The following is a 15,216-nucleotide window of genomic DNA, read 5'->3' on the forward strand; positions in this document are numbered from 1 at the left end:
GTGACTGGTTTTTATTCAGCATTAGCAAAACCTAAATTAAGACTTTACTGACTGTGAAGTAGCTACAGATTCTGCATAGGTGTGTCTGAATGTTGTTATTCACCCTCCCCATGTTATGTATTATTATACATAATATGTATATACATGTTAGGTATTATTGTATTTTGGTTTGTTTTATTTTCTTAACCTAGATACTAAAAAAGAATATTCAACGGGTGTGCTGAAGGTTGAATATTTCTCTTGGATTTCTGTGACTCCTGGAAAACTTGTGTTAAAGATACATACAACTGCAACCAAAGCTACTGTGGTAAATCTTCCTGCTGGGTATGTATGAAGCTTCATTTCTGTCCTGACTCTTTAGTGTAGGCTTGAAATTATCTTTTACACAATAATCCAGTAAAATTTTATCTCCTAAAACATAAGTTTTTGAAGTATCAGACAGGTTGATAGCTAGGATTTGGTAAGACTGCCAAATTACTGTGAATTTACCAACACTTTTATAAAGATTCTGAGTTCTTTACTCTTACTTACAAGAATTTAACAAGAAAAATCTCACTGACATACTAAAAGAAAAGATTTAAATTCCTACAAATTCCTACTTAAAAGTGTTTCTAACTAGAATGATTTGAAATGTTCCTTGGAGTAGCAAGAAAAATGTAAGAATTAGCATTTTTAGTGGAACTGTAAAAGCATGATGATACCATAGGAGTTTTCGATCTTTTCTTGAAAAAGGATTTAAGAAATATGACAGGAGAAATTCTAACCTTATCCATGAAGTCTTGCATATCTTACTTCCTATTCATATACTGCTTAATATAATTTTTTTCTCTTTGCATGTAACTCTAAATATTCAGTGTGGGACAGTGGCTGATAGTTTAAATAAAGAAATAGATAAAAAGCAAGAGCCCTTGATATGTTATTTTCTGAAAATCTTTCCAGGGAAACCAGCAAAACAATATCTTCAGGGCTTGTCATAAGCATAATTCTCCTGACTAATTCACTGAGACCTTCTACTTTCCTAAAGAAAGAAAATAATCAGTTTCTTTTCAAAGAGAGAAATCAAAATGTATCTTAAAAATTGTCTAAGATGTCAAATAAATAGGCATATAAAGAAAATACCACAACACTAGCATATTGAAATTAAATCAAAGATCTTTATAAGTGCTCTTTATTTGTTTTGATTCAGACTCAAACTGGAATATTTATTATGTTTATAGACTACATTCACATCTAGTTCTGCATTCATATTGTATTTTCGTAGTGTAGTTTCTAAATTTTGTATTTCTTGTTCTGTAGGGGGAGCAAAAATTTGTATTTCTTGTTCTGTAGGGGGAGCAAAAATGTATCTTTTTGTGTATCTTTTTGCACCTGTAAATTTCAAAGCTAGCAGAGATATCATCATTTAAAATTTAAAAGCTTCCAAATTTGATTCTCTTTACTCCAGTAGGAGACAGGAGGCTTTCAGTCAGATTTAATTTACAAAAGGTGTGGGAGACAAATGAGCTTATTGACCAGTTCCCCATTTCATTCCAAAAGAGAAATCACTTGGTAAGCTTGTGAGGCATTCTCTTCCCACTGTCTGTTAGTGGCCAAGGGGCATTTAAATTTCAGTTGAAAAAAGATGTAATTAAAAACTATCAGTGTGTCTGGAGGGCATTAACTCTCCTTTCCTGTTCTCACTGCTGGATCTCTGGTTAGCACTTTGAAGCTGTGGCCTGAATAAGTTTCTTTACCTAAATACAATTCTGACAGTGATATTACCAAATGTGTGAAAGGAAAAGCTTAAGAATTGCTACAATAAAAAAAAAAGAAAAAAAAAGAAAGGTTTTTTGGTTGTTTTTTTTCTTGATTGTAGGCGACACATCCTGCTCTTCAGAGTAACTTGTCCCATAGGGCACCACATTCATCTGTGTACCATGGTGCCCTGTGTCTTTGGAGAAGAGGATGCTGTGATGCCAGCTCTTCAGAAGGTGTGCATAATGACTAATCAAACATCTTGTTAACAGTTTTTCTGGCTGTTAATTAAAGTGAGGTAGTATTGGATTTCCATTTAGGGTTATTCATATTCAATGGTATAGTACTAATTTTAATATGAAATTGGTAAGGGCATTAGAGATACGTGTTTCACAGCATAACAGGTACTGGATGCATATTGCAAAAATTACCTTACATAAATATGTGAGTTAAAATTGGGTAGTATTGTGGTTCACATAGTAGTGCAGCATAAAATATGAAAAACACTCTTGTCGAAATACAGATGTCAGGGTAGCATATAAGTCACTCTTAGAGGCATGTCATAAAATACATGTATAAATATTAATTAATATTAAAAAATACCTACCTGTTTAAATAAAATCTCACATCAGTGAAGTATGTTTGGTCCCATGAGACCGCACATTACTCACTGTGTTCCAGAGCAACTTTTATATGTAAAATGAGCAATTTAATCAAACTACTTTTCATAGCTGAGATAAGAGGCCCAGGGGAGAAATTACTACAGCTTTTGTTCTTCATTGTTTGTAATCCAGGCAGACATCACTGTCATCCATATTTTCAAGGTTTCTTTAGCAACCAATAGGCCCAAATTCTTGTTGAAGACCCTGAGGGAAGGGAATATATTTTCTAGAGAACATTTGTGCAAAAATGTTTTAAAAGATGAGTGTAACAGCAAATTTACAGAGCAGTGTAGATTCTGGGTCCTAATAATAGAACACTAAAACAACTTGTGGGAATTTATCACATTTGTTGTGGTAAAGAAGTTGAAATATAAGAAGTTGGGTCATTAAAAATGTCTTGTGGCTGTAGTATCCCCTTGCCTTCAATTTTTGGATGAAAAGCTATTTCTCATCAAGAAAATAAAGCAGAATTTTATCCTTGGGTTTTCCCTGCACTTCTTCTTGAGGCAAATTCTCTGCAGGCTGTCATTTGCAGGAAGGCGTTCCCATTCTTGCACAGAAATCCTGACAAAGATTATTGAGGCTTTAGGCAGCATATATTTGATCATTGTTTTCAGCAGGATACCAATACTAATTTGTACTTCCATAACAGAAGATTCTGAGCACTTCAGCGGACAGTCTTATTACACTGCAGTAGAAAGTCTCAATATTTTTAATTAAATTTCCTAGGACTAATGATATAAGAAAAATAAAACAATGAATAGGTATATCTTATGGTGCCTGTTATTTATTTCACTGTCTAAAATCAGTGAGAATTTTATGTGCTTTTGAATATCAGAGACATAATTGCTTGTACAGTTTATAAGATGAAGAACAACTGCATGAATTCAGAAAGTTTTGTATTTCATCACAGAAAAAGCTTGTATTCTGTCATGCCCCAGAAGGAAAACCAAAGAAAATCTTCAAGCAATCTTTCTAGCAATGGATTGTATATTCTCTTTCCCCAGGAGAGCTCTCGATTTATAGAACAGGCTACAGCTATCCTGAAAGCTGTTGGAAATGTGATAAATAATTTCAGCAATAAGGATGAGCTTCCTAAAGCCTTGAAGGAATTGGAAGTAGCTCATTGTCCTCCTGGCCTTCATGATATTAAAACAGCTAAAGAAAACATCAAGGTGGGCAAATAGTTTTAATGAAGACATATCTAAAAGCTACAGAAGCTGGATAACTGCTTAACATTGTCATTATCCTCTTCAAAACAATGCCTGTGCACTTAACAAGGACCATCTGCATGCTCTGAATGCAGCATGCATTATAAAGTGTAAGCCCAAATGACATAACTTGCAACTGTATGATAATTATCTTCTTTTAAGAAGAAAAATTTCAATGTGAACAGAATAGCACATTTTAAATTGAGTCTATTTGTGTCATTCTAGTTTAGCATACTTAATGGCAGAAAGCATGAGCTGATTTTGTATTACAACTTCATTTTGAATTTGGAAGATGCTACCTGAAATGCAGAAAAGTCTAATGATTGCTTTCTGTGCCTAATGTTGATGAAACAGGAAAATATTATTACAGCTTATATTTCTGAAGGCAGAAATGGGTTCTTTCATTCACAGTATTTCAAGTTGGCTCTTTGTTTCTTGAAACTATAGCAGTCCTTTTTAACTTTTCTGCTCTGTATGTATGATAAATTAAAGGTATATGATGAAAACATTACACTTTTGTGTAGATCTCTATGCTATAGCTTTCCAATATTACAAAAAGATTGCAACAAAAATTTTTATAGAAGATGCACTAATTTTTATATGTATGCAAATGTTGATCATATTGCTATAGCTTGATTTGTCTAAAGTCAGTATTTTGTATATTCCAGATCCATTTATTTTCATCAAAGTACTAGAAAGCTCATACAGTTTAGACTGTGTAGTTTAGAAGATTGAATAGAAGAATAACCACTGATAATAAATCTTTATAATCACTGATATTGAAAATTAGAACACCTAAGCTAGCACTTTTATACATGGGCTTGACACCAGGCTCAAATTCAGCAAAATAACAGAATTAATAAAGAATGATTACAGGTGCACCACTCATGAAAGAATTTACATGCCAAGTCTACCAGGAAAAACAAAATTGGTTTGAACTCAGGAATGGAATATACAAATTTTAAATGCAAGTTCTCATGTGAAATATGTGCAAAACTTTGGGACCTTAAGAAAAATTCAGTAGTCATAAATACACATTCCCCTCTGCGAAGACCAATGTATAACTGAAAAAGAATAAAAAGACAGAAATAAGATAAATGAAAGGCACTGAGCTGACAGTGATTCAGAATGAAAATATGGAAATTATCTGTCTTTAATACAAACAGAAAAAAATTGTTTTGAATACAAGAAAGAATCTATTATATTTTTTCCTACTTAGTTGTACTAATTTAAAAATAAAGGACATTATTATTATTATTAAAATATATTTTATGTTCCCAGAAAGCAGAAAAATCTAAAACTAAGGGCAACAAAGAGAAAAATTTAATCTTCTCCAGTAAGTTGTTATTATATTCTTCAGCTCAGATTATGAAAAAAGCTCTGTGAAACACACTCTAAAATTCCCATCTACTAGGAGTGGGGGAGGAAAAGACTGAATTTTGACTGTTTAAAAAGCATCAATATGTCAAAGCATAAAAATAGAGCCAAATCTTCCCATGCTATGACACCTTCTAATGCTGAAAGCATTCCCATTCAGTTATCAGTCTCTGTTCTGAAACCTTGAGTTTAGAACTCTCATTGTCATGACAGCAATTATGTTTTTCTGTCCTCTGGTGTAAGGCCATCAACCCCCTACACATAAACTACTAGGATGTTTCTGTGTGATAAATGCTCTGTAGAATAAGTCCTGTTTTCTTATTTTTATAAGCCAGGCATGAAACAGGTTTTCTCTCTATTGTTGTCTTGAACCATTGTAATCCTACAGTTGGGATTAATTTTCAGATACAGTATTTATTAGAGGAAGTTGAAGACTTCATTTATACATGGTAAGAGAAGAGAGAAACAGTTTTTGAAACAATAATGAGAAGTATAAATCAGTCTTTATAAATGAATCATTCTTTGAATGCTTTTCTTCTTTCTGATTTTAGGTTTTCAATAATGCATTTTGGTATTTGATCAAATATATATTAGACAAGAAGGATCTTTGCAGATATAAATTTGCCTTCAGGTCCTTCACTTTGGATTTTAAAGACATTGATATTTCTGGGGATGACACTGTGTTTTCAGGTAATGTATTGATATTGCTAATAACTTCAAATTTATCTGCCCATTCTTATTTTCAGGGAGGCCAACTCTTCTCTGTTCTTGTTTTTTCTTGCTTAAGTAGGCACAGTTAATTTTTAAGCCTAAGACTTTAACTGTTGACAGCACATCTGAGGCTCATCTTAGAAGAGAGGCTCATCCTTTCTTTGTTCCAGGAAGTCTGTTTACCCTTTGTTAATTTATAAATCTGCCCTTTGTCTTCTTTGAGATGCATTTGTCAATATTGATAAACATTAACAAACATCTGCATTTTTTTACCTGATGTACTGCACCTCATCACTTTTGTTCAAAGTATCAGCTGAGAAGACCTTAAATGCATATATTGTTCACAAAATGAGAAAGACTCAAGTTAGTACCTTTATTGAAAGTTCAACTATTTCTTACTGATGAGTTGAGAGGATTTTGTTTGTTTTGGGGGGAGAGGTATTTTAATTTTTGTTGGCTTGCTTGCTTGCTTTTTTTTTTGAGCTTGCTATCTGGGAAATTATTGTGTGGCCTGGCTAATTGGCTGGCTCATCATACCCATGTAGTGTGGCACTGGCTACAGCACCATCTGCCTCTTCTTCAGCCTGGTCAGGGTGTGCTGTGTACCTGAATGTACTCAGGGAGAAGCCATTGGAAGGCAAACATTTATTATGAGCAGGGATAATTCTCTTCCCACTGTTTCTTTGCTTCATTTTTTAGGCTGAAGTTTTACGCAGTTAGAGTTAAGTTTGCCTGGCAACCAAATATATTGCTCTTTTCCATTTTAGGACTTATTTTTCAGTCTGTGTAACTTTTTAATGTATTAATGTTAGCATTGAATTTATTAATAAAAGCCTTATGTATATGGTTTCATATTAGAACAGAAAAAATAATTTTTCTGATTTGTGGGAAGAGACATGATCACCATTTGAAGACTTTTTATGGGGACCTAGCTTTTCCTTTGTCTATTGTGAACTAAGAGGATAAAGTGTTTCTACTTGGTTAAACAAAATGATACTAACTTTTAATTTGATTAGTCACTGTATTCTGGAAAAATAATATAAAAAACTAAATTAAAATGTACACAAATATGTTTACTGACACAATGTTGTAATACGTTTGTCATTTTAAGAAAGCATTTATAAGCACATCTCTTTTTACTGGGAACTTTCCTCTGAATCTCTTCTGAAGGTTATTCTTCTGTAAGACAGGTATTTTTCAGAGAATTTCATCCTATGACAAGAGTATGTTACAGGGGTCAACACATTGGCATTTATCACACCACTTGAAGTAAACAACACCTGTCACATTTGTTTAAAGATGACTGTGCTACTGATTTCTGTATCCCAAAAAAAACCCCTTAAACACTTGTCAGCATTAGAAGACATTTTTAAAATAGATTTGAATAATTAGCACAGTTGACAGGTTGTAGCAAAGATCTTTTATAAATTACTAAAGTATGAGATCCACTGCAACAGACTATTTTTTAGGAGTTGCGCAGTGAATCAAAAAAGTGGAATAAATATATGGAGAAAGAAAGTTCTGTTTCAGTTTTGTTTTCTCCTGTGTCCTACATATCCTTTTAAATTATTTGCTTTTCTAGAATTAAATTACAAAAGATCCCTATTGAACTGGAAAGGTAATTGTTTCCCTTTGGTTTTATTGACATTTTTTGACCTTTATTGATGTTTTGCCCTGCTTAATAAAGGTTGCTTTGGAGTAAATGCATGCTTTTGTTAAGGTTCCATCCAGAACCGTAAAGAAATAAAGCACAGACCAAGTGAAATGTCAAGGAAAAAAGAGGTAGATAGCAGGAAAAAACAGTTGAAAACTGCATTGTAGGAAGGCCTAGAAGGATTGGCCTCAGCTGATTGCCCTGGCCCACATTAGCACTACTGCATTGTCAGGTTAGTTACTTAAATCTTGTCAAGACATGAGATTGTAACCCTTTGGAACCTAATAGACATCAGTGTAAACTACTGTAACAGACGAATGAAATATTTTTGTCACCTGTGTCTGCGAGTATATCAGGTCAAATCTGAGCTTTTTTTGAAACAGAACCTCCATTCTATATTGACGTATTTATTTTGCACTCTGTGCTGAATTAATCTCAAAATTTACCAAGGGCAAGGATATTATGATTTACTGCAGTTAGTGGTCATGCCTGCTAAGGTTTCTGAGAAGCCAACCTGAAAATGATCTAGTCATATTTATTTGACTGCCAAGTCATCCATTCTTCATGGAGCAATTAGCAGAAGAGCCACAAGAAACAAGTGGAAGACCATGCCTTGTGAACATACGAAGAAAGGATGGAAGTATCTGAAGCCAAGTGCTTCACCATGGCATGGCTCTTCTGTTGTAGTCTGGAAAGAGAGTGAATAAAGGGGCCCTACAGAACTTTGGGCAGCCATGAGGTACTGAATTTACACAGGTATATTATGCTTCCTGGGAAAGGAAGCATATCAGGATGATACACAAGAGGTACTGTTGGCAGTTCAACACTGGCTGCCTGCTCTCTGTTGCACATGTTCTTTGTTTACCTTGTCCTGGTTTCATTGCACCCAATAGTGAGCCAGTGGAGGTCTGTGGCACATACTTTCAAGAGTCTCAAACTCTTGACAGTCATTTAGGCACATTTCAAGGGCTACATTTCTTTCTCATGGGTAAATTCCAACTTTGAAGTTGGAAGCGGAGTGTACAGTTCTCTTAAAACCTTCTGGTCTGAAATTTTATCTAGAAGTTGAGCTGTTCTCTGTAAACATATGTGAACTGTGAAACTGTATTTAGGAAGTCCTGCTCAGTCCTTTTTCAGAATAAGCTTCTCTCTCCTCCAGAAACACAGGTTAAGACAACTGATTATACAGTTGTGTTATCTTGTGTGACTGAAAAGAGAATTCTGAACATTTGTTTCTTTTTGCACTTTGGATTTGAACTTGAGTTCCAGTAAGGGGTGAGGGAAAGTTTGACATTATTTGGTTGAATATGTAAAGTGCCTCTTGAGTATATGCAAAAGACTTCTTTTTCTTTTAAAAAAAATCATTCCCACATTGCCTCCAGGAAAACTGCAGTGATTTTATGGTGAGCAGTGCCTTCCTTGATAGGCTGCTTTGAAAGCTTCAGTTTTATTATTAGCACAGTGTCTTCTGATTAACAGCTAAGGCTTGTCAGAGATTTTTGACAAATCTGTTTTCAATCATAATGTCAAATTTGAAACATCCACCCAATATTGATGGATTTAAAACATTCACTAGTTCAAGACTGATTGATTCAAAGCATTTCACAGTATACATTTCTCTGCTTCTAAGAAAAAATATTAAGAATTGTTAAGTAAAAAAAAAGCCTTGAAAGATCAGAATATTTAATTTAGACCTCATTATTTTGCCTTAAATGTTGCAAAGAAAAATATTTTTGTTCTTATGACATTGTATAAATAATTAGAACCAAAAAGAAGCTCCTTAGGAATATATACTTTAGGAATATATACTCATTATTTTGGGGGGTTGGCCTGATCTGCAGTAACTTTTGACAGTTTCTATAAATAGAATTGATTTCTGTGTGACAATCCATACATTTTTTTTTATATTTGTGTTTTCAGAAACAGTTTAACATTTAATTAACTTACTGTAAATCCATATATTCTTTATCCTCACAAATGAAATGTTTTATTTCTAGAGGTATAGATATTTATTTCTAGTTATGGAGTCCTTTGACATCCTCAGTGGATGAATTTCTCAGCTGGTTCACAGGGCAGCACCACACCAATATTTTTGTATTTACTTTTCTACATTTTTGATTCCTGCTCCATTTTAGGATATTCTTACCTAGTAGGTCAATCTGTGTATATGTGTGTTCATATATACAACTGTTATTTTATAATACATTATTTCACCTTATATGAGGAATGCAGGCTCTGCAGCAGAACTCATTCTTCTGAGCCAAAGCACAAGCTGAAATTTAATGTCTATTTTCCTTCCATTAAGACAATGATTATTGGGTTCAGAAGTCATCTTGCCACTGGGTTATTTAATTGTAAAATAGACAAGTTTGTAGACTGAACTAATTAATTTTGAAATGTGTTACAGTGGTGAGTGAATGGCAGAGCCAAAGACTTTCCAGAGGTGCACAGACAGGATACATCTTAGAACATACTAAATTCCAGCTGGATGTTAGGAATACATTGTTCACCATGAGGCTAGTGAAAAATTGGAAAAGAATGCCCACTTAAATTATGGAGTCTCCATGGTTATGGAGTATTAAAAAATGGACTGGACATTTATTCAAGAACAGGAGCAACCTGTTCTAAATTCCTCTCGCTTTGGATGTGGGATTGGACCAGATGACCTTCAGTGGTCCACTCAAGTTTGTATTATTCTGTGATTGATTATATGCTTCTGTTTTATAAAAGCAGTTGTGCTATCCATGTTGTTGAGTTCAAATCTGGTTTCTATTGAAGTGGGCTTGTGTAATCTTTCAGTCCCCAAGTATTAAAGAGGCTTTATAGGGTTTGGAAATGCAATACTGATGAGAAATTATGGTTTGAGAACACAGACAGATTTAGCAATATTGAGTAAAAGTGATTGGATTGAAATGTGTGATCTGGCTGATGAAAGCAATATCTTAAGATAGTTTGTTTGCCTTCAGTGTTGTCTACATTTTTTCAAGCAGATTCCTCTCCTCCTTTTTTTTTTTTTTTTTTTTTTTTTTTTTTTTTTTTTTTTTTCTTTTTTTGTGGTACTTCCTTTGGCAGAGCTGTTTCCTTTCCATCATGCTGTCTTGTTCCCTTTGTTCCATATGTGTGCAGTTCTAAACTACCCTGCTGGCACTGGCCCCTTGGAGTGTTGCTCCCCACACCCTTCCCTAAATCCTGGTGCTGATGGCTCGCAGGATACAAATTTCCAGGCAAGAATGCCTTCAAAGAGCTCATTGCTAACCTGTCAGAACCCACTGATTTCTGTTCCACTTCAAAATTGCTGAGTAACATAAAGTCAGTCAGATAAATGAACTCTCCCTTTATCATAGATCTTACGCTTATTCCATGGCTTCTTTGTGAGGGTTAAACAAAATGTTTTGAACATTGGTGTTGAAATTATTACTTAATAAAATTATCAGATTGAGACAGAAGTACTTAAAATCTTGTGAAGCTCTTTTGAGCTTCACAGAGTCAGGCTTTGGTGTAATAAATCCTCTTGGTTCATGTTTGGAAGAACATTTTGAAATTACAGTAGGAGACATGATTTTAAAAAATGTCCTGCAATAGCTGTCCATGAAGAGAAACATTAAATGATTTGATGTTTGTAATTAGCAAAATAGCTGACATTTTGACTTTGTGTAATCATACAGATATTTTCTCCAACTTATGATAAGAACAAAATTTCAAGAGTGATATTTTCATCATAAAAGTTTTATGCTTGAAATCACTCTCTTGCTGTTTTCTGTTTATTTGTTTTGGGTTTTTTTCTTTTTAAATCCATTACAGGCAGCTACAGGACTTCCGGCTTTGTTGATGTTACTCATCCTTCCCATCCTCCAGAGAGCAGTGAGGAGAAATTCCCTAGTAGCTGGGAGACTCAAACTCCCACAACTGAAGAAGAAGCAGCAGCTCTCAAAATTCAAGCCATCTGGAGAGGGACCTATATTAGGAAAATACTGAAGAGCAGAGAACCAGGTGTGTCATTTAAAAATGTCTTTCAAAAATGTTTCATACTTCATCTTATTCAAAACTTCACTGTAAAGAGTTTTTTGCTAATTAATATCTAGGTAAAATTAACTGAAAAAAATTAAATAGAACTTATAGTTCTATTAAATACACCTAACCACTCAGCACATATGATACTAAAAAGTATCTGAAAGATACAACCCCCTAGATTTGCGCCAATACTAAACCAGAATTTACATTAATGTACACTTAGGTCAGAGCTGGGCTAAATGTTAGGAGGTTTTTTTTCTGGAAATGTAAAGGAAATCATACAAGAACCTAAGCATTATAATGAGTAGTCAGTGGAACACACACAAGATTGAAGTCTGATGTTGTCCCCTGAAGATACTGTACTGATAGTATCCTTCATTCTTGTGCATATAGATAGATGAATTTTGCATAGCAGTTCAGGACTTGTAGCCCATTTCCTATTCAGCAGTTCTATCATCTCAGCTGGAATACTGTGTCCAAGTGCAGTGTTCACAGTCCAGGAAGAAAGAAAGATAACCTCAAAATTCTGAGTAGAGTTGTAAGGATTGGGATTAAATATAGGCCTTGTACTTACAGATTGTTAATTTGTAATTTCAAAAAGAACAGATAAGAAAAGACTTTGCTGTAATCTTAAAGTACCCACATGAGGAAAGGAATTTGATAGCAACAGTATCTTTAGGGTAATATCCAAAGGGTTAATACAATCTTTAGTCTGAGATTCAAAGTTTGTGGCTTGAGTCTGGACACATTTCAGTTACAAAGAGAGACATTTGATTTTAAAAGGATAAGGTATCTATTGGAATAAACCAAGATTTGTATTGTACTACTGAAGACTTTAATATCTGTCTAATCTTCATCTGTGTTCCATATATAGAGGCAGATACCTTGAGATAACAACACATTCAGTAATGTGAATTTTCCAACATGGGTGGGATAAATTGGAGCTGCCCAATTCTTTTCCTGTTTGTTACACAGATAGTTTAGATATATTCCTATCCCTTCCTGGTACCTGCAGATGAAAGTTGCTGGGAGTTAAATAGTCTATTCTCTGAGGATAGAGATTGCCACATATCACTGCAGCGAAACTGTAAATTGGAGAAAATATTGATCACATAATTTTTGCAGTTGTAGGAGTGCTGAAAAGTACAAAGATGGTGATGAATGGAATATACTCTGTCAAAGGAAAAAAACAGTTTTCAGCTCAGTGAGACTTCTGTAAAACTCCAAATAAATAAGGCAATTTACTTGTGCAAGTGGCATTTTTCAAAAGTGTTTGGCAGGTGTAAATTTAGAACAATAGCAAAATTGGATGTTATATTTTCTAACTTATTTTATTATCTCCAGGTACTAAAGAGAACACTGATGTTGAAGAAACGTTGAAAAACCTGTGGGCTATGATTGAGATAAATTTTGAAGAGTATGCTGTAAAATTATTAAGGTAATCATGCAATAAATCAAACTTTTATTGCAGGCAGTTATAAACTCTTTTTTCACAAAATAAACATGGTAAGAGCATTATTAGTGTCAAAATTACAAAACTCTGATGGAAGGGATGAAATGTTTTTAGTAACTATATGCTGTGCTTTATTCTGTGTATCCTACATGAGTAAAATCTAATTTTTAGATATGTTACAGATTTTTTCTACAGCTTAAGCTAAAATATTACCCTTTTCATGTATTTAATTTTTGAGTATTTGGTAGGCTGGTCCATAAGTATAGATCCAATACTGATTCCTTAGCTAAGCAGTTAACCAGTTGATTTAAAGAAACTTTCTGATTTGTACTATCTGTTAAGCAATCATGCTTGACAGTAGAAAGAATATAGCTTTACTATTTATTTGTACCCAGTTTATTATTTCAACAGGGGACATTTTTGTTGCACTTGCTTGAAGGAAAGTAGATGTATTTCTAGGTAGTAGAAATGTAGTAGGTATATGTCTATGCTTTCCCTGATATTGTGTTACAGCTTTTGGAAATATGGCTGTTCTAATTTCAAAAGTGTTCATTAAGTAATTTTCAAGCCTAAAACTCTTTGGGGATCACATATTTCCATTAAATGCTTGAAAAATCTCTCTGCAAGTGTTCACACAACTGATCTAGAAGTAAATCGGTTCTTCCAGGGGCGAGGAGTGAAAAATGGCAATAATTACTGCCTGTGGATATAAATCCTCGCTCCTTATAACCAGCAATTTGTGCACCACTCACACCAGTTATAATTTTATTTCACCTTTTAGTGTTTCTAACCTCGTAAAACCTGTGTACCTTGCTGGGATCAGCACTTTGCAACCACAGCCTTGTTCAGTGATGTTATTAGCCATCCATTTTAGATTTTTGTAGCATTTCTACATCAACAAAGATGAGATGCAGTTTCTAGTCTGACTTCAGAATTCTAAAACTTATGGAGTTCATAGGTATTGTCCTGAGGGATACATTTGAATGTTAAAATCATGCTAATGTGCATGTGCCTGATTTTTTTTTAACAGCTGGCAGATTTCCATTTAAAATAACAATCTAGCACCTTGGCCAACAAGTTTTGCTTTTATCCTTTGTTGTTCCAGAAAGTTTTAAAACTAAATAAAGGGATTTTAATTTTCTAATGATTCCACAGCTTTAGGATGACAACATAATATAAAGAAAGTGAAGTTATGCTAAGTGACATTAAAAAAAAAAAAAAAAGGGTAAAGTTTTGTAAAAGCCATAACATCCTGGTATATTAAAAACAGCTGTTGTTGGAGATAGACTGATGGATAGAAATATGTGTATATATTTGCCATGGGGTCTGAAAGAACTGATCCCTCCACTGATTTTTTTTTTATTTATGAAGGGATAACTACTAGAGAAACATTAGTAATACATTTTATGTTGTTGTTTTACATTCATGCGCAAAGTAGTGTTCTTCATGATCTGCATATGAGAAAGTATATATATATATGCCATCCTGATTAGATTGAAGTCTTTATCTTGTTGATTGCTTTCCAGAGAAATATTTAAAAGAAACAGTAATTTAGCTGAGAAGTTTCCTTGTTATGAAGATGAATGCTGTAAGATGTATTTTACTGACTATGCAGTAACATATGCTGATCAGCCACCAAATGCATGGTTTCTGGTTTTCAGGTGAGTTTCACAGAGCCCTGTACAACTCTTACAGAGAAATAGTGTTGATACACTGTGGTTTTTCACTAATCTGCTTAAAAACTTACTTCTTATCTGTCTGCTTTCCTTAAATTCTGACAGGTACTTGTTCCGGCTTTGGCTGGAACAGAGTTCCTTTTCTTCTTAATTCCTTCTTCATTTTCTTCCTAGTAGCTGGTAGAGTGCTGTGTATTTGGATTTAAATATTGATAACACGCTGATGTTTTGGTTGTTGAGTGCTTACCCCAAGTCAAAGACTTTTCAGTGTTTCACGCTCTGCCAGTGAAGAGGTGCACAGAAACCTGGGAGGAAGCACAGCCAGGACAACTGTCCTGAAGTGGCCAAAGGGATGTTCCATACCAGAGAATGTCATGTTCAGTACATAAATTGAGGGAGGATTATCTGGAAGGGGGCTGATCACTGCTCAGTAACAAGCTGGGCATTGGTCAGTGGGTGGCGACCAATTGTATTGAGCATCATTTGTCTTTCTTGGGTTCTGTTACTCTCTCTCTCCCTCTCCTAATCATTAAAAATATTAATATTATTAGAATATTTATTAGTATATATTTTTCTGTTGTTAAACTGTTCTGAACACACGAGATTTATATTTTCTTTCTGATTCTTTCCCTCAGGTAGGTTGGGTGTGGGAAGTGAGTGAACAGCTGCATTGTACTTAATTGCTGGCTGGGGTTAAACCATGGAAATATTTTTTGGTTTGTGTTGC

General features: G+C 34.2%; 1 protein-coding gene across 4 annotated transcripts in view; it reads left to right on the forward strand.

The window, feature by feature from the left end:
• Positions 1-15,216, forward strand: part of ADGB (androglobin) — a 104,380-nt gene that overhangs the window by 60,771 nt on the left and 28,393 nt on the right. For all 4 annotated transcript variants that reach the window (XM_063390338.1, XM_063390337.1, XM_063390339.1 and 1 more), the window contains 7 exons: positions 192-324; positions 1,856-1,970; positions 3,404-3,571; positions 5,536-5,674; positions 11,151-11,339; positions 12,705-12,798; positions 14,340-14,474. In XM_063390338.1, coding sequence (XP_063246408.1) covers positions 192-324; positions 1,856-1,970; positions 3,404-3,571; positions 5,536-5,674; positions 11,151-11,339; positions 12,705-12,798; positions 14,340-14,474 — 973 coding nt within the window. The remainder of the gene's footprint in view (positions 1-191; positions 325-1,855; positions 1,971-3,403; positions 3,572-5,535; positions 5,675-11,150; positions 11,340-12,704; positions 12,799-14,339; positions 14,475-15,216) is intronic.

Source organism: Prinia subflava, chromosome 2, assembly GCF_021018805.1.
Source record: "Prinia subflava isolate CZ2003 ecotype Zambia chromosome 2, Cam_Psub_1.2, whole genome shotgun sequence".
Taxonomy (NCBI): domain Eukaryota; kingdom Metazoa; phylum Chordata; class Aves; order Passeriformes; family Cisticolidae; genus Prinia; species Prinia subflava.